Below are 15,132 nucleotides of genomic sequence, written 5' to 3'. Positions count from 1 at the left end.
ATTTTTTCAGTCATAAACTGGGTTAGCAAGAAAAAAATTGTTTGCAATAACGTCTTTATGATTAAACATTGAAAGGCAGCTATTACAATTATTATTGACACCACAGCCTTCAGTGATTCACAATGTTTTTAATATAAAATAAACCTCGAAACAGTCCAATTACAATAGAACATTAGAATGCTGTTCATGCAATTAACATAACAGCCTCCTAAAACACTAAACTAATGGCAGGTGAGTTTCATTTAAAACCTAGATTTGAGCTGGTATATAGAAATGTGAATGTGTGACTTAAGACAGAAAAATAAAAAGAGCAATTTTCAGTTCAGTTCAGTTCAGTTCATTTTTATTTCAAACATTTCAAACATGTGCCTTCACAATCATTACAAAATATCATTCCATTATTTGTTTGAAAAGGAGTAGGCTGAAGTATTTACTTATTTGTCCCTACCCCCTCAAGTTTTACCTCTCATTCATTTAATTTTTTTTTGTCTTAAATTAAACAAACAACATATGAAACATATAAACATATGAAGTAAAACAAAACATAACATACATAAATCAAAAACAAGAAATTAGCAAGCCCCACCACAGTATAGTTTCTTTCATATGAAAAATACAGAATGTGTATATTTGCAGATACACAAGTTATGGAAAAACAACAAACCAAAACAAAACAAAAAAACAACCAAAAAAGAACCGCAACACCATTACCAGCAACATTACCATCCTGGGTTAACCCCGTTTTCTTCATTCTTATACTTATTTAAAATTAGGTTTTTATATTTTACTTTAAACTGTTTTATGTTTGACTGTTTCTATTGTTATACCTCTGATCTCTGAAAGTGGGTGCAGAAGAGACACTTCATCTATCATCCGTCTTATTCTGGCCTTTCTTTCCTGCTTCGCTATTTCAATTTTTACTCTCAGAAGTGCTCCAAAAATGAAAAAGGCTCAAATGCGTTATCATCATATGTTACATGATCCGGTGGAACGTTAAACCCCTTGCCGCAAAGACTCTGTCTATTCTAATAACAAGAAAACTTCAAAATAAAGTGGAGCTGTTAAAATCTTCCCACTTAATACATTCATGTACATTTTTTAGTCTCAGTCACTGTCTTATCTGATACATTGTTTTATACATGAACTTAAGAAGAAAGAATGTTTCTAGATTTATATTACTTTACACATTTTAAAAGGAAACACATAGGCACTTCTTGGGTTACTGGTAGTTGTGTGTGAGCTAGGTGCTGGTGCTACGTTGTTTCACTGCTTGTATTAGTAACTGAGGTTTTAGCCTTTCTTAGTGACATCATAAACCACAGGAAGATGAAGAAACCTGCATGGAACAAGAAAGAGAGAGAGATAAGCAAATGTTTAGACTTTGTACAGGAGATACAATGAGTATGCACATTTGAAAATAAAAGCAGTAAATCAATGCTCAGTCAGGATCTGCAGGATGGAGACGTGATTAGAGGAATGGAGATAGCTGGGGAGAACAAAACATGGCTGAGAAAAGAATCATAACAGACAAGAAAGGAAGAAGAACTCATGACAACAAACAAACACCACAAAAACAAGAATGAAATAAATACAAGGTGGTCGACACACAAGGAAGGGTACACAGAGGGTGATAGAAACTAACAAGAGGCTAAAAAAAACTAAAGAAGGAAAGCACCCAGGACTATAACCAGGAACAGAACTATATAGTAAAACTAGTAGGGTTCAAAATGCAGGATTACCATAAATGACACATTATAATAACACACTTTAATAACATTGCTGCTCATTATTGACACAATTTTAACTTGTCATTTAATATTTTACACATATGTTAATATTAAACAATCTTTAATCACAAAGACAGTTGCCTCGAAGTGCTTTATATTATAAGGCAAAGACCCTAGCATACTGTAATAGAAAGAAAACAGAGAAAACTCCAATCATATGATCCCCCTATGACCAAGCACTTTAGCAACAGTGGGAAGGGAAAACTCCCTTTTAAGAGGGAGAAACCTATCACATAATCCTGGCAGGTAGAATAGCACTAATATGAGCCCAGAACTGAGCCTAACACATAAAATAGTTATACGGACCTTGAAATGAGTTCAGGATACAGAAGAGGTAGAGGCCAACAGTGGTCAGGTAGCCAAAAGAGAAGAAGACCAGGCCCCAGGTAATGCCGAGCAGAGTCATGACTCCCAGCAGGGTACAAATGTCTTTCTTTGCTCTGTCACGGTTACTCTGCCCAAACTGATTGGCCAAATATACAATTACACACAGATAGATAAATGTGTTTGAAGAAACATTTTTACTTATCAAGGTATGTGTTGCTTTTCCTTTGTAAATAAATGACTACAAATATAATGCATTGCTCAAAATAATTAGAGGAACAACATAACAGCAACAATGGCAAAAGAACATCTCATTGGGAAAAAAATCAATGCTGAAATGGACTGGTTAATGTGTTAGACGCGAAAGGATGCCATGCTATTTGAATAAAAATAATATTATCAACCTACACAGGTCTAAATTCACAGTAAGCCCAAACAATAAATGGAAAAATGATGCAACAGGCTTATTAGTTTTGCTGAAACTTCATTTCAGCCCCTCAAAGTGGTTCTTAGTAGTTTGTAGGCTCCCATGTGCTTATACGTATGTCTGGCAACATGCACATGCTCCTAATGAGATGATGGATGTCTTTGGGGAAATCCTCCCAGATCACCAGGGAATCATTGAACACTTGGACAGTTGAGCTGCAAATTGGCAGCATCGGATGGACCAAAAACACAATGTCCCAGAGGTGTTCTGTTGAATTTAGGTCAGATGTGTGTGGGGGCAGTGAATATTATCAGTTCCTTCATCCGACAGTAACTGTTTGCACACTCTCATCACATGAGGCCAAAATTGTCATGTGCCAGGAGGATCCAAGGGCCCAATGCTCCAGTTTAGGGTTGACAATGGGGCCAAGGATTTCAGTTTTATTTGTCATATGCAAGTTAGCACAGGGTCAACATTGGGTCAACATTTTAATAATAAAATGTATTTGACAAGCAGCAGACAGTCCCTCAGCGACAGATAGAGATCTCTCATTCCTGTAGTGTGTGTGTACACCTAATGGCAGTCAGGGTTCCTGTTGTTAATTTCATTAATACAGACGTCGACAAAATTGTTGGTACCCTTCGGTCAATGAAAGAAAAACTCACAATGGTCACAGAAATAACTAATCTGCCAAAAGTAATAATCAATTTTTTAAAAATCTATAAATCTTAACCAATGAATGTCAGTTATTGCTTTACAACCATGCTTCAACTGAGTTATTTCAAAAATAAATGGATGAAACAGGCCTGGACAAAAATGATGGTACCCACAACTTTATATTTTGTTCCACAACCTTTTGAGGCAATCACTGCAATCAAATGATTCCTGTAACTGTCAATGAGACTTCTGCACCTCTCAACAGGTATTTTGTCCCACTCCTCATGAGCAAACTGCTCCAGTTGTTTCCAGTTTGAAGGGCACCTTTTCCAGATTGCATGTTTCAGCTCCTTCCAAAGATGATCAATAGGAATGAGGTCAGGGCTCATAGAAGGCCACTTTAAAATAGTCCAAAGTTTCCCTCTTAGCCATCCTTGGGTGTTTCTAGCTGTGTGTGTTGTCCCGTTGTAAGACCCATGACCTGCGACTGAGACCAAGCTTTCTGACACTGGCCAGCACATTTCTCTCCAGAAGCCAACCTTTGTGGCTTGTCAACATGTAGTTTGGCATATTCCAGCCTGACTTTTTTATGATTTGTTTTCAACAATTGTGTCCTCCTTGGTTGTCTCCCATGTAGCCCACTTTGGCTCAAACGACAGTGCGATCTGACACTGATGTTCTTTGAGCATGAAGTTCAGCTTGGTTCTCTTTAGAAGTCTTTCTGGGCTCTTTTACCATTCAGGTTATCCGTCTCTTGGACTTGTCATAAAATTTCCTCCTGCAGCCACGTCAAGGGAGGTTGGCTACAGTCGCATGGATCTTGAATTTCTGAATGACATGGGCAACTGTAGTCACAGGAACATCTAGCTGCTTGGAGATGGTCTTATAGTCTTTACCTTTAACATGCTTGTCTATGATTTACTTTCTAATCTCCTGAGACAACTCTTTCTTTTACTTCCTCTGGTCCATGTTGAGTGTGGTACACACCATGTCACCAAACAACACAGTGACAACCTGGAGTCATAGGCACACTGACTGATTACAAGATTGTAGACACCTGCGATGGTGATTAGTGGACACACCTTGGATTAACATGTCCCTTTGGTCACATCATTTTTATTCTTTCCTAGGAGTACCATCATTTTTATCCAGGCCTGTTTCATGCATTTATATGTTAAATAACTCAGTTGAAGCAGGGTTGAAAAGCAATGTTTGGCTTTCATTGGTTAAGATTTATAGATTTTTTTTTTTTTATTGATAATTACTTTTGGCAAATTAAAGTTATTTCTGTGACCATTGTGAGTTTTTCTTTCATTGTCCGAAGGGTACCAACAATTTTGTCGACGTCTGTATCAAAGCAGTTGAAACTGATTAAGAACATTTAATAATTTCCTTTCCTACTTAAATGATCAGATCAATATTTTCATAGAATTTACTTTGACTTAAACGCTAACAGACAGCCCATCCTACAGTCTAACCTTTAAAAGGAAGCTATGCATATTAAATAAAAATTAATGGTGGTGACGAGGGATGGTCTTCATTTTTGTTGTTAAATAGACTAATTTCTTGTTGCGTTTTGAGATTTCACAGAACATATTGACATAGAAAACATCAATTTCAATAGCAACATAAAACTGCCTGTACCTCTGTGCTTTTGCGTAGAATCAAGACACGTCTGATTGTCGCTCCAAACATAAACATGTTAAAGAGGAACACCAAGCTGAACAGTCCCACTGTAGTTCCCATCTTTACATAGTTATTGGTTATATAGCATCTAAAAAAAAAAAAGGGAGTGTAGGTGATCCGTGTTTTAGTCTCTTACTCTGTGAAATTAAAAAGTACATTTTGTACTTCATAGAGGTGTTATTGCAGATGATTTAGATACATGTGGTTAAATATACCAGAAACTTCTCAGTATTTTAATTTTGGTGAAACTGGGTTTGCTGCCTAATGTTTATGTTACATTTATGACAAAGGACTACAGTGTGAACATGCCAAGATACAGAAAGTATGATGCATATTTATTTTATGAATAAATATGAATTACATTGCAGTTTTGTTGGAGCTGTCCAGAGGGACTTGGCCATAAAAGCCTCTGTCAATGATCACCACCACTGACACAATGACTGCAGCAACACCTGAAACACAAGAACTGAACAGTTATACAATATAAAGCACCTTGAGGTGACTGTTGTTGTGATTTAGCGCCATATGAATAAAATTGAATTGAATTATTCAGATGATGATGATGATGATGATAAACACTTTCATGCCTAAATTATTCCACTCACCCCATCCCACCACACTGAGTTTGAGCAGGTATCTCTTGATGTAGATGTTGAAGACTTTGACTAAGAGAAGGTAGAGGTGGAATCCCTCCAACGCCATCCAGATGAAAGTGGCCAGCAGGGAGTAGTGAAGGGCAAGAGCCATGTATAAACAGAGCCCAAAGGAGGACACTGCTGCCGCTGCTTGATTGATCAGGAAGTGCAGGTTGAGGAGGATAAGTGCAATCACGAGGTTGATGTGGACCCTCATAGAAACATCTTCTCTGACTTTTCTGGCAAATACAGGAGTTGTGATTCATGGTAAGTGACAACTTTCAAGCAGATTATTTGGTCATATTTTGTTTGGGGAAAAAAATGGAAAATCCAGTAAGGAAGAAAGAAGGAAAGAGAATAAAGACAATACAGATGAGAAACGATGGGATTAGAGGAAAAAGATTAAAATAATGCAAAAAAAAGACAAAAGGATAATTGACAATAAGTGAGGCGAACCTGATGAGAGAAAATGCTAAAGAGTTGATGGGAGCAGGAGAGGAGGATGCTATTAGAAATAGGGAGGATTAAGTTTTGAAGGATGTCATCAATCAGAAAACAGATAATTACCTATTTGTGATGAAGAGAAAAACAGTGATGACGAGGGTAAAAAGAGACAGACTGCAGCCAATCAGAGTGATGTATGTTAAAATCTCCTGGTCTTTAGGTGATGGGGAAGCAGTGACCTGTGGAGAAAATGCACTTTCACATTATTTTGCAGCATCTCCATTGTGAGTTAAAATTCAAAACAAAAAGACACACAAAGTATAAAGAGCTGATGTATATTAGAGAAAAATTACACAGATAAGATGGGGACAAATCAATTAAACAATGAACATTGGATGAGTACAGATGGCACTAACAGAGGAATAAAGATTACAGTCATGAGTTGTAAAGTGAGCATTTGTAGCAGGAAAAGATGACTATGTGGAGATTTTTGTTTTGGCATCTAGTGGTAGTATCAGGAATGATACAGATCAAGGGCATCTTTCTATTTTGACAGAGTATCATTTTAAGCATGCAGTAATGTTAGTATCATGAAAGTCACCCCTCATTTCTTTGTATTTAGCTTCTAAGGATTCTTCTTATAATTTTATTTTAAACTAGTTTGTATCATTGTTACTAGCAGTTTGTTGGAAAACAACAGGTTTTTTTTCCCATTTCTTCAGTTCATCCTATGAAAAATGGCAAAAGTAGCACAGGTTTAAGGGCATTGAATAATATATTTGCACCAACAAACTGATTCCAAACAAGCTTTTAGCAAATACACTATTCATGTTCCTAAAGTTAATCTAACTTTCAATTTATGTTTTTTCCTATGGGTCCCAAACCATATAGTTCTGTGACCTTGATCTACAACATACAAATGAAAAGGAAAAAAGAGATTAGGATGGGTAACAGAAGTAAAGGAAGAAAAGTACTGTAATATCGTTAAAAACACTCCAGGGTTGAAATGTTGAATTTCCAAGTTTTTCAGTAAATGCTCTATAAATCATTAAAATAATCAAAGTTAGTTTAATTTAGGACATGATTTCTTATGATGGTTAAACTTTGAATTAAAGGACTTAGGAACAGATTAAATTCAGTGAATGTCTTCCAGTGTTGGGCAAGTTACTTTGAAAAAGTAATTAATTATAGTTACTTCTTCAAAAAAGTAACTGAGTTAGTAACTGAGTTACAGTTTGCCTTGAAAAACTATTTACTTTGCCTTGTTTGGTATCATCCTTTTCAGCACAACCTCACGTGTCTGAATTTAAAGTTATGTTTTCATTTCGACATACTGTATTAACACAACTGATCTACAATCAGACAAAAAACAAAATCCGAATAGAAAAAGTTAAATTTTTTACTGTAACAACCACAAACATGTTTAATGAATCGTATTTCATAAATTTAAATGCAAATATAAATGGTCAATTTTAAAATCCTATGCACAAGTTTTGCAAACAACAAAGTTATTTGCAGCCATTTACCTTTTACCTTGATTTTTTTATAACCATTTCAAACTATTAACATAACAATCAGGTGTTCTGCATTGAATAAGATGCCACACAAATTATTTGTGCCACTCCAAATATTTCTGTCCACTACAAAGGAGAACATCACAGCCTGATACCTGCAGGTCTGACAGCAGCAGGTATATCACTCCTGTTTTCTACCTATATCATTTTTGATTGGTCGACACATGGTGCATTTTACACCAACACGAAAGGGCAGGTTTTTTTTTTTTTTGGTAATAAGCAGAGAGTGCTTGCTAGCTCTGTCCTTAGACAGTAAATGTAACAAAACTATTGATGAAAAAAACCAAGCGTATATATTAGGCTGTTAGTAACGCCGTTACTTGTAATGCCGTTATTCCCATCACTGACGTCTTCACAAAGACAGAGAAACACATCTGTGTTTTTATGTTTGCCTCTCCACACACACAGTGTCACTACTGGGGAAAAAGTAACACAGAACAACTTTTTACCGAAGCATGAGAAACATATAGTTAAACTATGTCAAACTCAGCATGAACGTGCTGGATTATTAGTAACACACCTGCCAACTGAAGAAGATCAGAAAATGGTTGTTAAGATAAATGAAGAGAGATTTCACATTTTATTACTGAGGTGTTTGTCAATATTTTGTTGATGAAGTATCATTTAGTCTAAAGACACATAATTCTTGAATTAGACTTTTTATAATGAATATGTTGACTCCTACCAGGAGCACAGCAAAGTATGTGAGATGGTCACAGGAACAGGTGAGATGATTTTCACCACGTGTCCATAGGGTAATGCAGCCATCCTGACTGAAATCTGATAAGTCAAACAAAGAGATCAGTTATGCATAAGATGCTATTACATCCAGGTCATATCAGCGCATCTTTGTGATTTTGAGAAAAACCACAAACAACAATGACTCCGGTTTATAAAATAAATATTCATGTTAGACACTAATGATAATGTGAAGCTTGGTTACTCACTTTTTCTTGACAAGTTAAAGAAGTGGCACAAGGCGTTTTGGGTTTCCTATGTCACAGAAATATTACATGTTAACATGTTTTTATTACACGTACCTAATTTATGTGAATTTGTTGAATATAAAATGTATTTAATAATATAATGTTAACAGGCCAAAATAGAGTAAATGATAAAATTCAGAAGCAGTTACATTTATTTCCCTGGTAAGGTTGATGGTGATATTGACACGCTGCTGTAGTCCTGATATGTTCTTGCCCTCCACACTCAGGCCAACCAGTAATCGATCATACACTTCATATTGGGATCCTAAAATCCTCTACAATAAAACACAAATTCATCAGTTGGTTTTCACAAGAAAGATTAATCTAAGCTTTGTCTATTCTGAAATACATCTACTATTATTTGCATCATATTTAAAGGTGTTGTTGATTTTTCCCTTAGGCATAAACCTTCTTACATAAACCTGCATATTAAATTGTATTTACTGTAATCACATTTTATGCATTATTGCAAAGAGCTAAAGAGCATCTATTTCTGCACAGTTGGTTGAATGTGCCACATCCTGTTTTGTAAAATATTACAGCCTGTGTGAAAGCTGAACTCTTAATATCTCCATATTTAAAAACAAAATGTAAAAAATAATGGTAAATGGATTCGTTCTTATTTAGCAATTTTTTACTCTGAATACTCAACGTGCTTTATATTCACACTTTCATTAATAATCAGTTTCATTTACACTCATTAATACTCTGATGGATACATCAGAGAGCAACTTGTGGTTACTATGTGCCCAACGATATTTGGCTCACAGACTGGAGCAGACAGGGATCAAACCGCCAACCTTCCCACATGGAAAAGATATATATAAATCTTATAAAGTTTTTAAATCTGTCTTGTATGAAACTTGTATGAAAAGCATACAAGAGTGAAAACACATAAGATCCCTTGAAAAATTATATAATGAAACTTGTATGTTTTGTATACTTACTAAAAAATATATGAAAGTAATGAGAAAGTGGCCACTTTCATGAGTAAATCATATATGTTTTTACTATTTCTTTTCCATATGGGTTAGGAGGTGACCTGCTCTACCTCCTGAGCTACAGCCACTGGCCCTGTTGTATGTTTCTTCTTATCACTAAAATTGGAGCAGCTCCCAAAGGGGTCTTTAAATTTAAAAGCTCAGCATTAGAAAAGTTTACAAACTAATGCACTGTTACTCACATTATCAGCATTTTTTAAATAAATAAATGACTGCACTATTATATCACTAAATTAAACATTAAATTAATGTTCCTGTGGTGAAAACATTGACATATTCCATGTTTTCACCACAGTTTACTTAAACATTAGCTCATTGAGTCATAAGGTATGTTGTTGAAAACAAACTTATGTCATGAGGGTCCTCTATCTGCATGATTTACAAAATTTTAGAGACAAAAAAAAAAAGAAAAAAAGAAAAAAAGAAAGAGGTCAAGAAAGCATAACTTTGAAGGTCCAAGGTACAAAGTTCAAAACAAGATGGTTCTGGAGGTTGACCCAGAGGTCAGCAAGACAAGAGTCCATGAAGCTTCCATTCCAAAGGTCGACCCAACGGCTGACAACACAAGAGTCCAAAGCAAAACTGCTCCTGAGGCTGGCTGCGCAGAAAGCAGCGGCGACGGAGGCTCAGGAGGCTGTCTATGACACCACAGATGGCCTGAAAAGTTGCCACCGACCATGCGTTGCTTGTACGCAGCCGCCAACCGTGCGGTGCTGGACGTGGGCCAGATGGCGACGGATCAGGTGGTGTTGATGGTGGCACTGAGGGCTGAACGAGCCCCACAGACCCTCCAGCATTGGCAGATGGCTGGACAGGCCCCTTGGAACCTCCAGCTGGCGAAACATGAGGCTGGACAGGCCCCTCAGGCCCCCCAGCTGACTTGACCTGATGCTGGCTGGGTTCTCTGGCTGGAGCAGATGCAAGGCCAGACGGTGTGGAAACCTCTGGCTGAGGCGAAGTCAGCTGGATCTCTGTGAAACGGACAGCCAGCTCGGGTTGCCTTTCAGGCTCCAGCAACACATAGTCTATTGTGGGCTGGATGGGCTTGCCTGAGCCCTCGGTGAAAGTTGCTGCAGACTGTGGGGAAAGCACGCACGAGGTCTCAGTAGAGACAGAACACTGAGACAGCCCAGCAGAGCTCCCAGGGGAAGCAGCTGAGGTGGGCTGAGAGAATTCAGTAGAGCTCTCAGGCGATAAAGGTGGTGGTTGAACAGGGAACTGTGAGGATAACAGAACTGGAGACTGAATTGATGCCTGAGCTGGTGAGAAAATATGTGGCTGAACTAGTGACAGGATCTAAACTGCTGGCTGAGCTGGCAACTGTGCTAAGGACTGCGCTAAAGGGTGAACAAACTGTACTGGCCCCCAAGCCTCCAGGGGTTGAGTGTCTGTCGAGGCCAGACAGGCAGGCAGACATTAATTTTTTCACTGTTTTATATTATTTTATTTGTATTTTTGGTTTTATTGTGAAACACTTTGCGATTTTTATCTGTGAATTGTGCTATAAATAAATTTTACTTACGAGTGGTGACACAGTTCTTAAAAATGATTGAGCTAAAACACTCAGCCTCTGGAAAAATAATCTGTGAGGAAGAAATCCTAGGTTCAGGAAGAGCTAACGAAAAACAGTCTTTTGTACCACAACTTTAGAATAAGTATCCCTGAGGAAAACAGTCATTAGATTCACATGGTCCGAACACATATTCGCTTCCTTTACACTCAAAGTGAGTTCCCGACATGGAAACATTAATCTGGCAGTTATGTGACTGAGGGGTGTTTCCTCCTGAGTCCAAATTATTGATCACTGAATGTAGAGTTTTGACTTCAACCACACAGGTGTGTTCAGAGTCATTATCCTCGGTCTTTAATACATTTAACACAGGTGTAGAAAAACGTAAATCTAAACTGCCTCTCTTGCACTCACCAGGATTGTATTGATCATTTTTAGGAACACAAGCTAAATCAAGATAGTTACAGGCCACAGAAGGAATAACAGTCTCTTCGTTCAAAGGAAAAGCAGAAGAAAACCTGTGGGTCCCCGGTTAGTTTGGGAGCCAAGCGCTCAATCTCCCGTCCGGGGAGCACAGAGATGAAAGCAGTCTTAAACTCCTTAGAGCTGGATTTCACAGCTTCGGCAGTTTCAATTCTTCGCTCAGAGGCACCTGGCAAAAATGCTTTGCAGTCCATAGTGCATGAGTCTGTTCCTTCTAAATTGATTGTCTTTAATCCTCCCTGCCCAGAGGGAGCAAAACAAGCACCACTCTGACTCACCTCTGCCAGTTGCTGCGGGGAAGATGGTGACTCTAACCGTGGCGGGCAGCGTTTGCGGCGCAGACGCCGCCTTCTCCTAGCAGTGGGCTCAAGGGGAGCTGATGACACGGCAGCTGATGGTGAAGTGATGGCTGAGTCCTCAGCATCTGAACACATCCTTGCCAGAAACGAGGCAGGCGACAGGTGGTCAGACCGAGACAGTGAGGGCCAGTGGCTGGCCCCTGGCGGAGACGTGGATTCAGAGGACTCCGGGTTGGAGTGTAGCCTCAGCAAGTCGACCCAAATCCCCTTGGGGCCGTGAGGCAGTGATGCTGAGCGCTGAGTCAAGGCAGCGCCCCTGACAGCTTGAGCTAGCACGTGGGCGCGGAGCCCCTCTTTTAGCGGGGCCAGAGAATCAAAAGTTTCCACAAGTTGCATCATCTGGCTGAGGCGCGGCTCTTTTAGAGAGGTGGCGTCCGCAGCCACCAATCCAATGCTCACTGCCATAGCATCCCTGGACCCGCAGATGGAATCCATGATGTGGCGGAGCCTCCCCAGCTCCTCGCCGACCTCCTTTGGAATGTCTACTGGAACTGACATGGTCGAGTCGTACTATCACGGTCTGCGGGAGGCGGGCCTGGCGTGGGAGTGTGAGGATCCAGGTGCAGACACAGACGAGGAGACAGTACTGAACTTGAAATGAAAAGTGAGCCTTGATTTTGGCTGATTAACGTGGCAAACAACAGAAAGCAGGCAAAACAAAACTAAAAGCTGAAATGGAAAAACTAAAAACTGACACAGGGAAGGCTAAGACAAGGTGACAATAATGAATATGACTGAGTCAGCTATAAACAGGACTCTGTGCTGGAACATGAAACATATACACGAAAGCAACATGACCAGCACGGAGTCCTGAAACCTGACATAACATGGGGAAGTTAAATAGATGACTCAACCCTGACTGAAAGAAAAACAAAGACTAAATACACACAAGGGATGATCAAGGGAAGTGGCCACACATGGGAGCACAGCTGAAACACATGAACCCAATGACAGGACAGCGGAAGTGAAACTAAATACAATGAACAAAGAACACTGGAGTCTTTCAAAATAGAACAGGAAACATGGAGACGTAAACATGACACATGGGGAACCTGATAAACCATGAACTAAACTGCAAACTACGTATGACTGAATAACTAGATAACTGAAAAGAAACTCGAATACAGATGAAATAACAAAATAACATGAAACTCAGAAACACTGGGTCACATGACCCAAGACCATGACACTTGGGGGTCTAAGCCCACACATTAAAGTCACTGTGCCTCCTCAGCTGATACATTTCAACTGTAAGTTATTGTGATTCATGTTGTGTGGTAATGGAAAACTTGTGGACAATAAGTTACTGCAGTGCAATTTTACTTTAATTATTTTATTAGTGGTTCAGCATTTAAGCTAGTTGTATAGCATGACCCATGAAAATTGTAAAATAAAAAATAAAAATGTAATGTTGAGGATAATGTGCACTCAAAGTCAGCATTTCTGGTGCATATGTCTAGTTCATATGGTCTGCAAACAAAGAAGTTGAGTTAGCATTGTGAAATCTATGCACATACACAAAATGTAAATTTTATAACACAAAATCATCTCCCTGACCTGTTTCTTTTCAGGCCACTTGAGCTTGAGGAACACAATCGTGTTGTTCAGTCCAGGATTCAGTTCTTTCGGCAGCTGAACGCTCACTGTTCTGCTTGGAAGATGATCATATGATATTTCCTATATTATCAAACAAGAAGAGAAACATTCATTCATGTGAATGCCTGTAATAACACAATGAAACTCTCAACTAAGACTGATGGGTATGATTTCTTTGTTGCAAAAAAACTAAAATAATGTTCTGACAATGAATATTAGGAAAATAATTAAATATATTTAAGCATCTAATATGGAACTACATAACACATCATTAAGATTCATACTCTTTGAAGCAGCACCAAATTTTAATCTATAAAGTAAATGTTGAGGTGCTACATAGCAAAAATAATAATATACAACCTGTTTTGTTGCTTATGAAAAATGTAAGCAATATACATGTACACTGTTTGTATCCTATTGATTTCCCAATGTCAAACATTCCATCTTTTTTTCTTTACAGTGATAATAAATATTTTCATATAAAAAAAAAAAAAATCATAACCAGAAAGTGAATGTATGTATGCACATCCTTTTAAAGCAAGTTAGTTACTGTCACAATCATTTTTAAATTAATATGAAATCAGATTTTTTTTAAATACCTTATCACTCGCATGAATATTGAAGCCGTTGAACATGTCATTGGGTTCATACTGGAGAGCAACAACATGGTCAGAAGTCATTGATAAATGGCTCCCGTTTATTTTTCTTTTCGCTATGAAATCTTCTAGTTCCTCAATTGCGCTTGTGGAAAAGGACAAGAAAATATTAGCGTGACTCATTTTGCTGTCTCTCATTAATTCTTATACTACATACATAAGGTATACTTAAGGTATATACTTAAGGTATATACATACTATATACCTTAAAATCTTAACTCTGTGTTGTACTCCTACGTACATAAAACTCCAAACAATTGAAATAAAAAAGTGTGCTGTGATTTGGAATGAGAGTGTTTACTTGATAGTGTCATCCATGCTTCCAGTTTCCAAAATGTTGTCTACATAGTTCATACAGCAGCAGGAATCATCTGTAAAATAACATCAATTTTCACATTTTTACTACATTCAATATATTAATTTAATATCTAAAAGTCCTACAGGAGTTCTCACATTTTCACCTGTAAACTCTGGTACATTTTTATTTACTGTATTACCCAAGAACAAAGATGCGTGGGAGAGACACTTCAAACCTAAAGCATAGAAACAAGCATCTTAGTCACAGGTCAGTCACAAGCCCCGAGTTCTTTTTAAAATGTTTAATTCTGTGATTAACCCCTGTGCCACTGTTCCCATGGAGACTTCCTCTGCACTTTATTAAAAGAATATCCGCTTTACGGTCTCCACATTCACAGGCAGTGTTTGACCTAGATCTTCTCTCTAAGCACTCAGCTCATTTTCATCAGTTTGAGCCTGTGACTTTTTCTGTCTTAACGGAAGTAATTGATCATTTAAGACCTTCTAATACCCCTCAGGATATTCTTCCTTCTCGCCTTTTCGAGGAAGCTCTTCACATTATTGGGCCTAATGTTTTACTCTTATTAAATTCCTTGTCATTAGGTTGTGTACCAGCTGCTTTCAACATGCTGTTGTGCAACCCATTATTAAGAAGAAAAATCATAATCCAAATGTTCTTTTTTAACTACAGGCCAGTTTCTAAACTCTCT

At 38.1% G+C, this 15,132-nt stretch overlaps 1 protein-coding gene across 1 annotated transcript; it reads right to left on the bottom strand.

The window, feature by feature from the left end:
- Positions 1–327: 327 nt before the first annotated feature.
- On the bottom strand, positions 328–14,534 carry LOC147338549 (adhesion G protein-coupled receptor G2-like). Its single transcript, XM_086302550.1, has 12 exons — positions 14,427–14,534; positions 14,069–14,210; positions 13,431–13,550; positions 8,670–8,795; positions 8,482–8,527; positions 8,220–8,314; positions 6,084–6,199; positions 5,487–5,755; positions 5,243–5,333; positions 4,840–4,969; positions 2,094–2,250; positions 328–1,336 (listed from the first exon to the last, which is right to left on the bottom strand). Exons 1-12 carry the CDS (start codon positions 14,477–14,479, stop codon positions 1,254–1,256), a joined length of 1,428 nt encoding a protein of 475 aa, XP_086158676.1. The 5' UTR covers positions 14,480–14,534; the 3' UTR covers positions 328–1,253.
- Positions 14,535–15,132: the final 598 nt, after the last annotated feature.

This window comes from Aulonocara sp. 'chitande type north' Nkhata Bay, linkage group LG1 (assembly GCF_057382095.1).
Source record: "Aulonocara sp. 'chitande type north' Nkhata Bay isolate Kocher_YH1m ecotype deep benthic linkage group LG1, A_spYH_male_GT1.1, whole genome shotgun sequence".
NCBI classification, from domain to species: Eukaryota; Metazoa; Chordata; class Actinopteri; order Cichliformes; family Cichlidae; genus Aulonocara; species Aulonocara sp. 'chitande type north' Nkhata Bay.
This window is presented reverse-complemented; position numbering and strand designations above follow the sequence as displayed.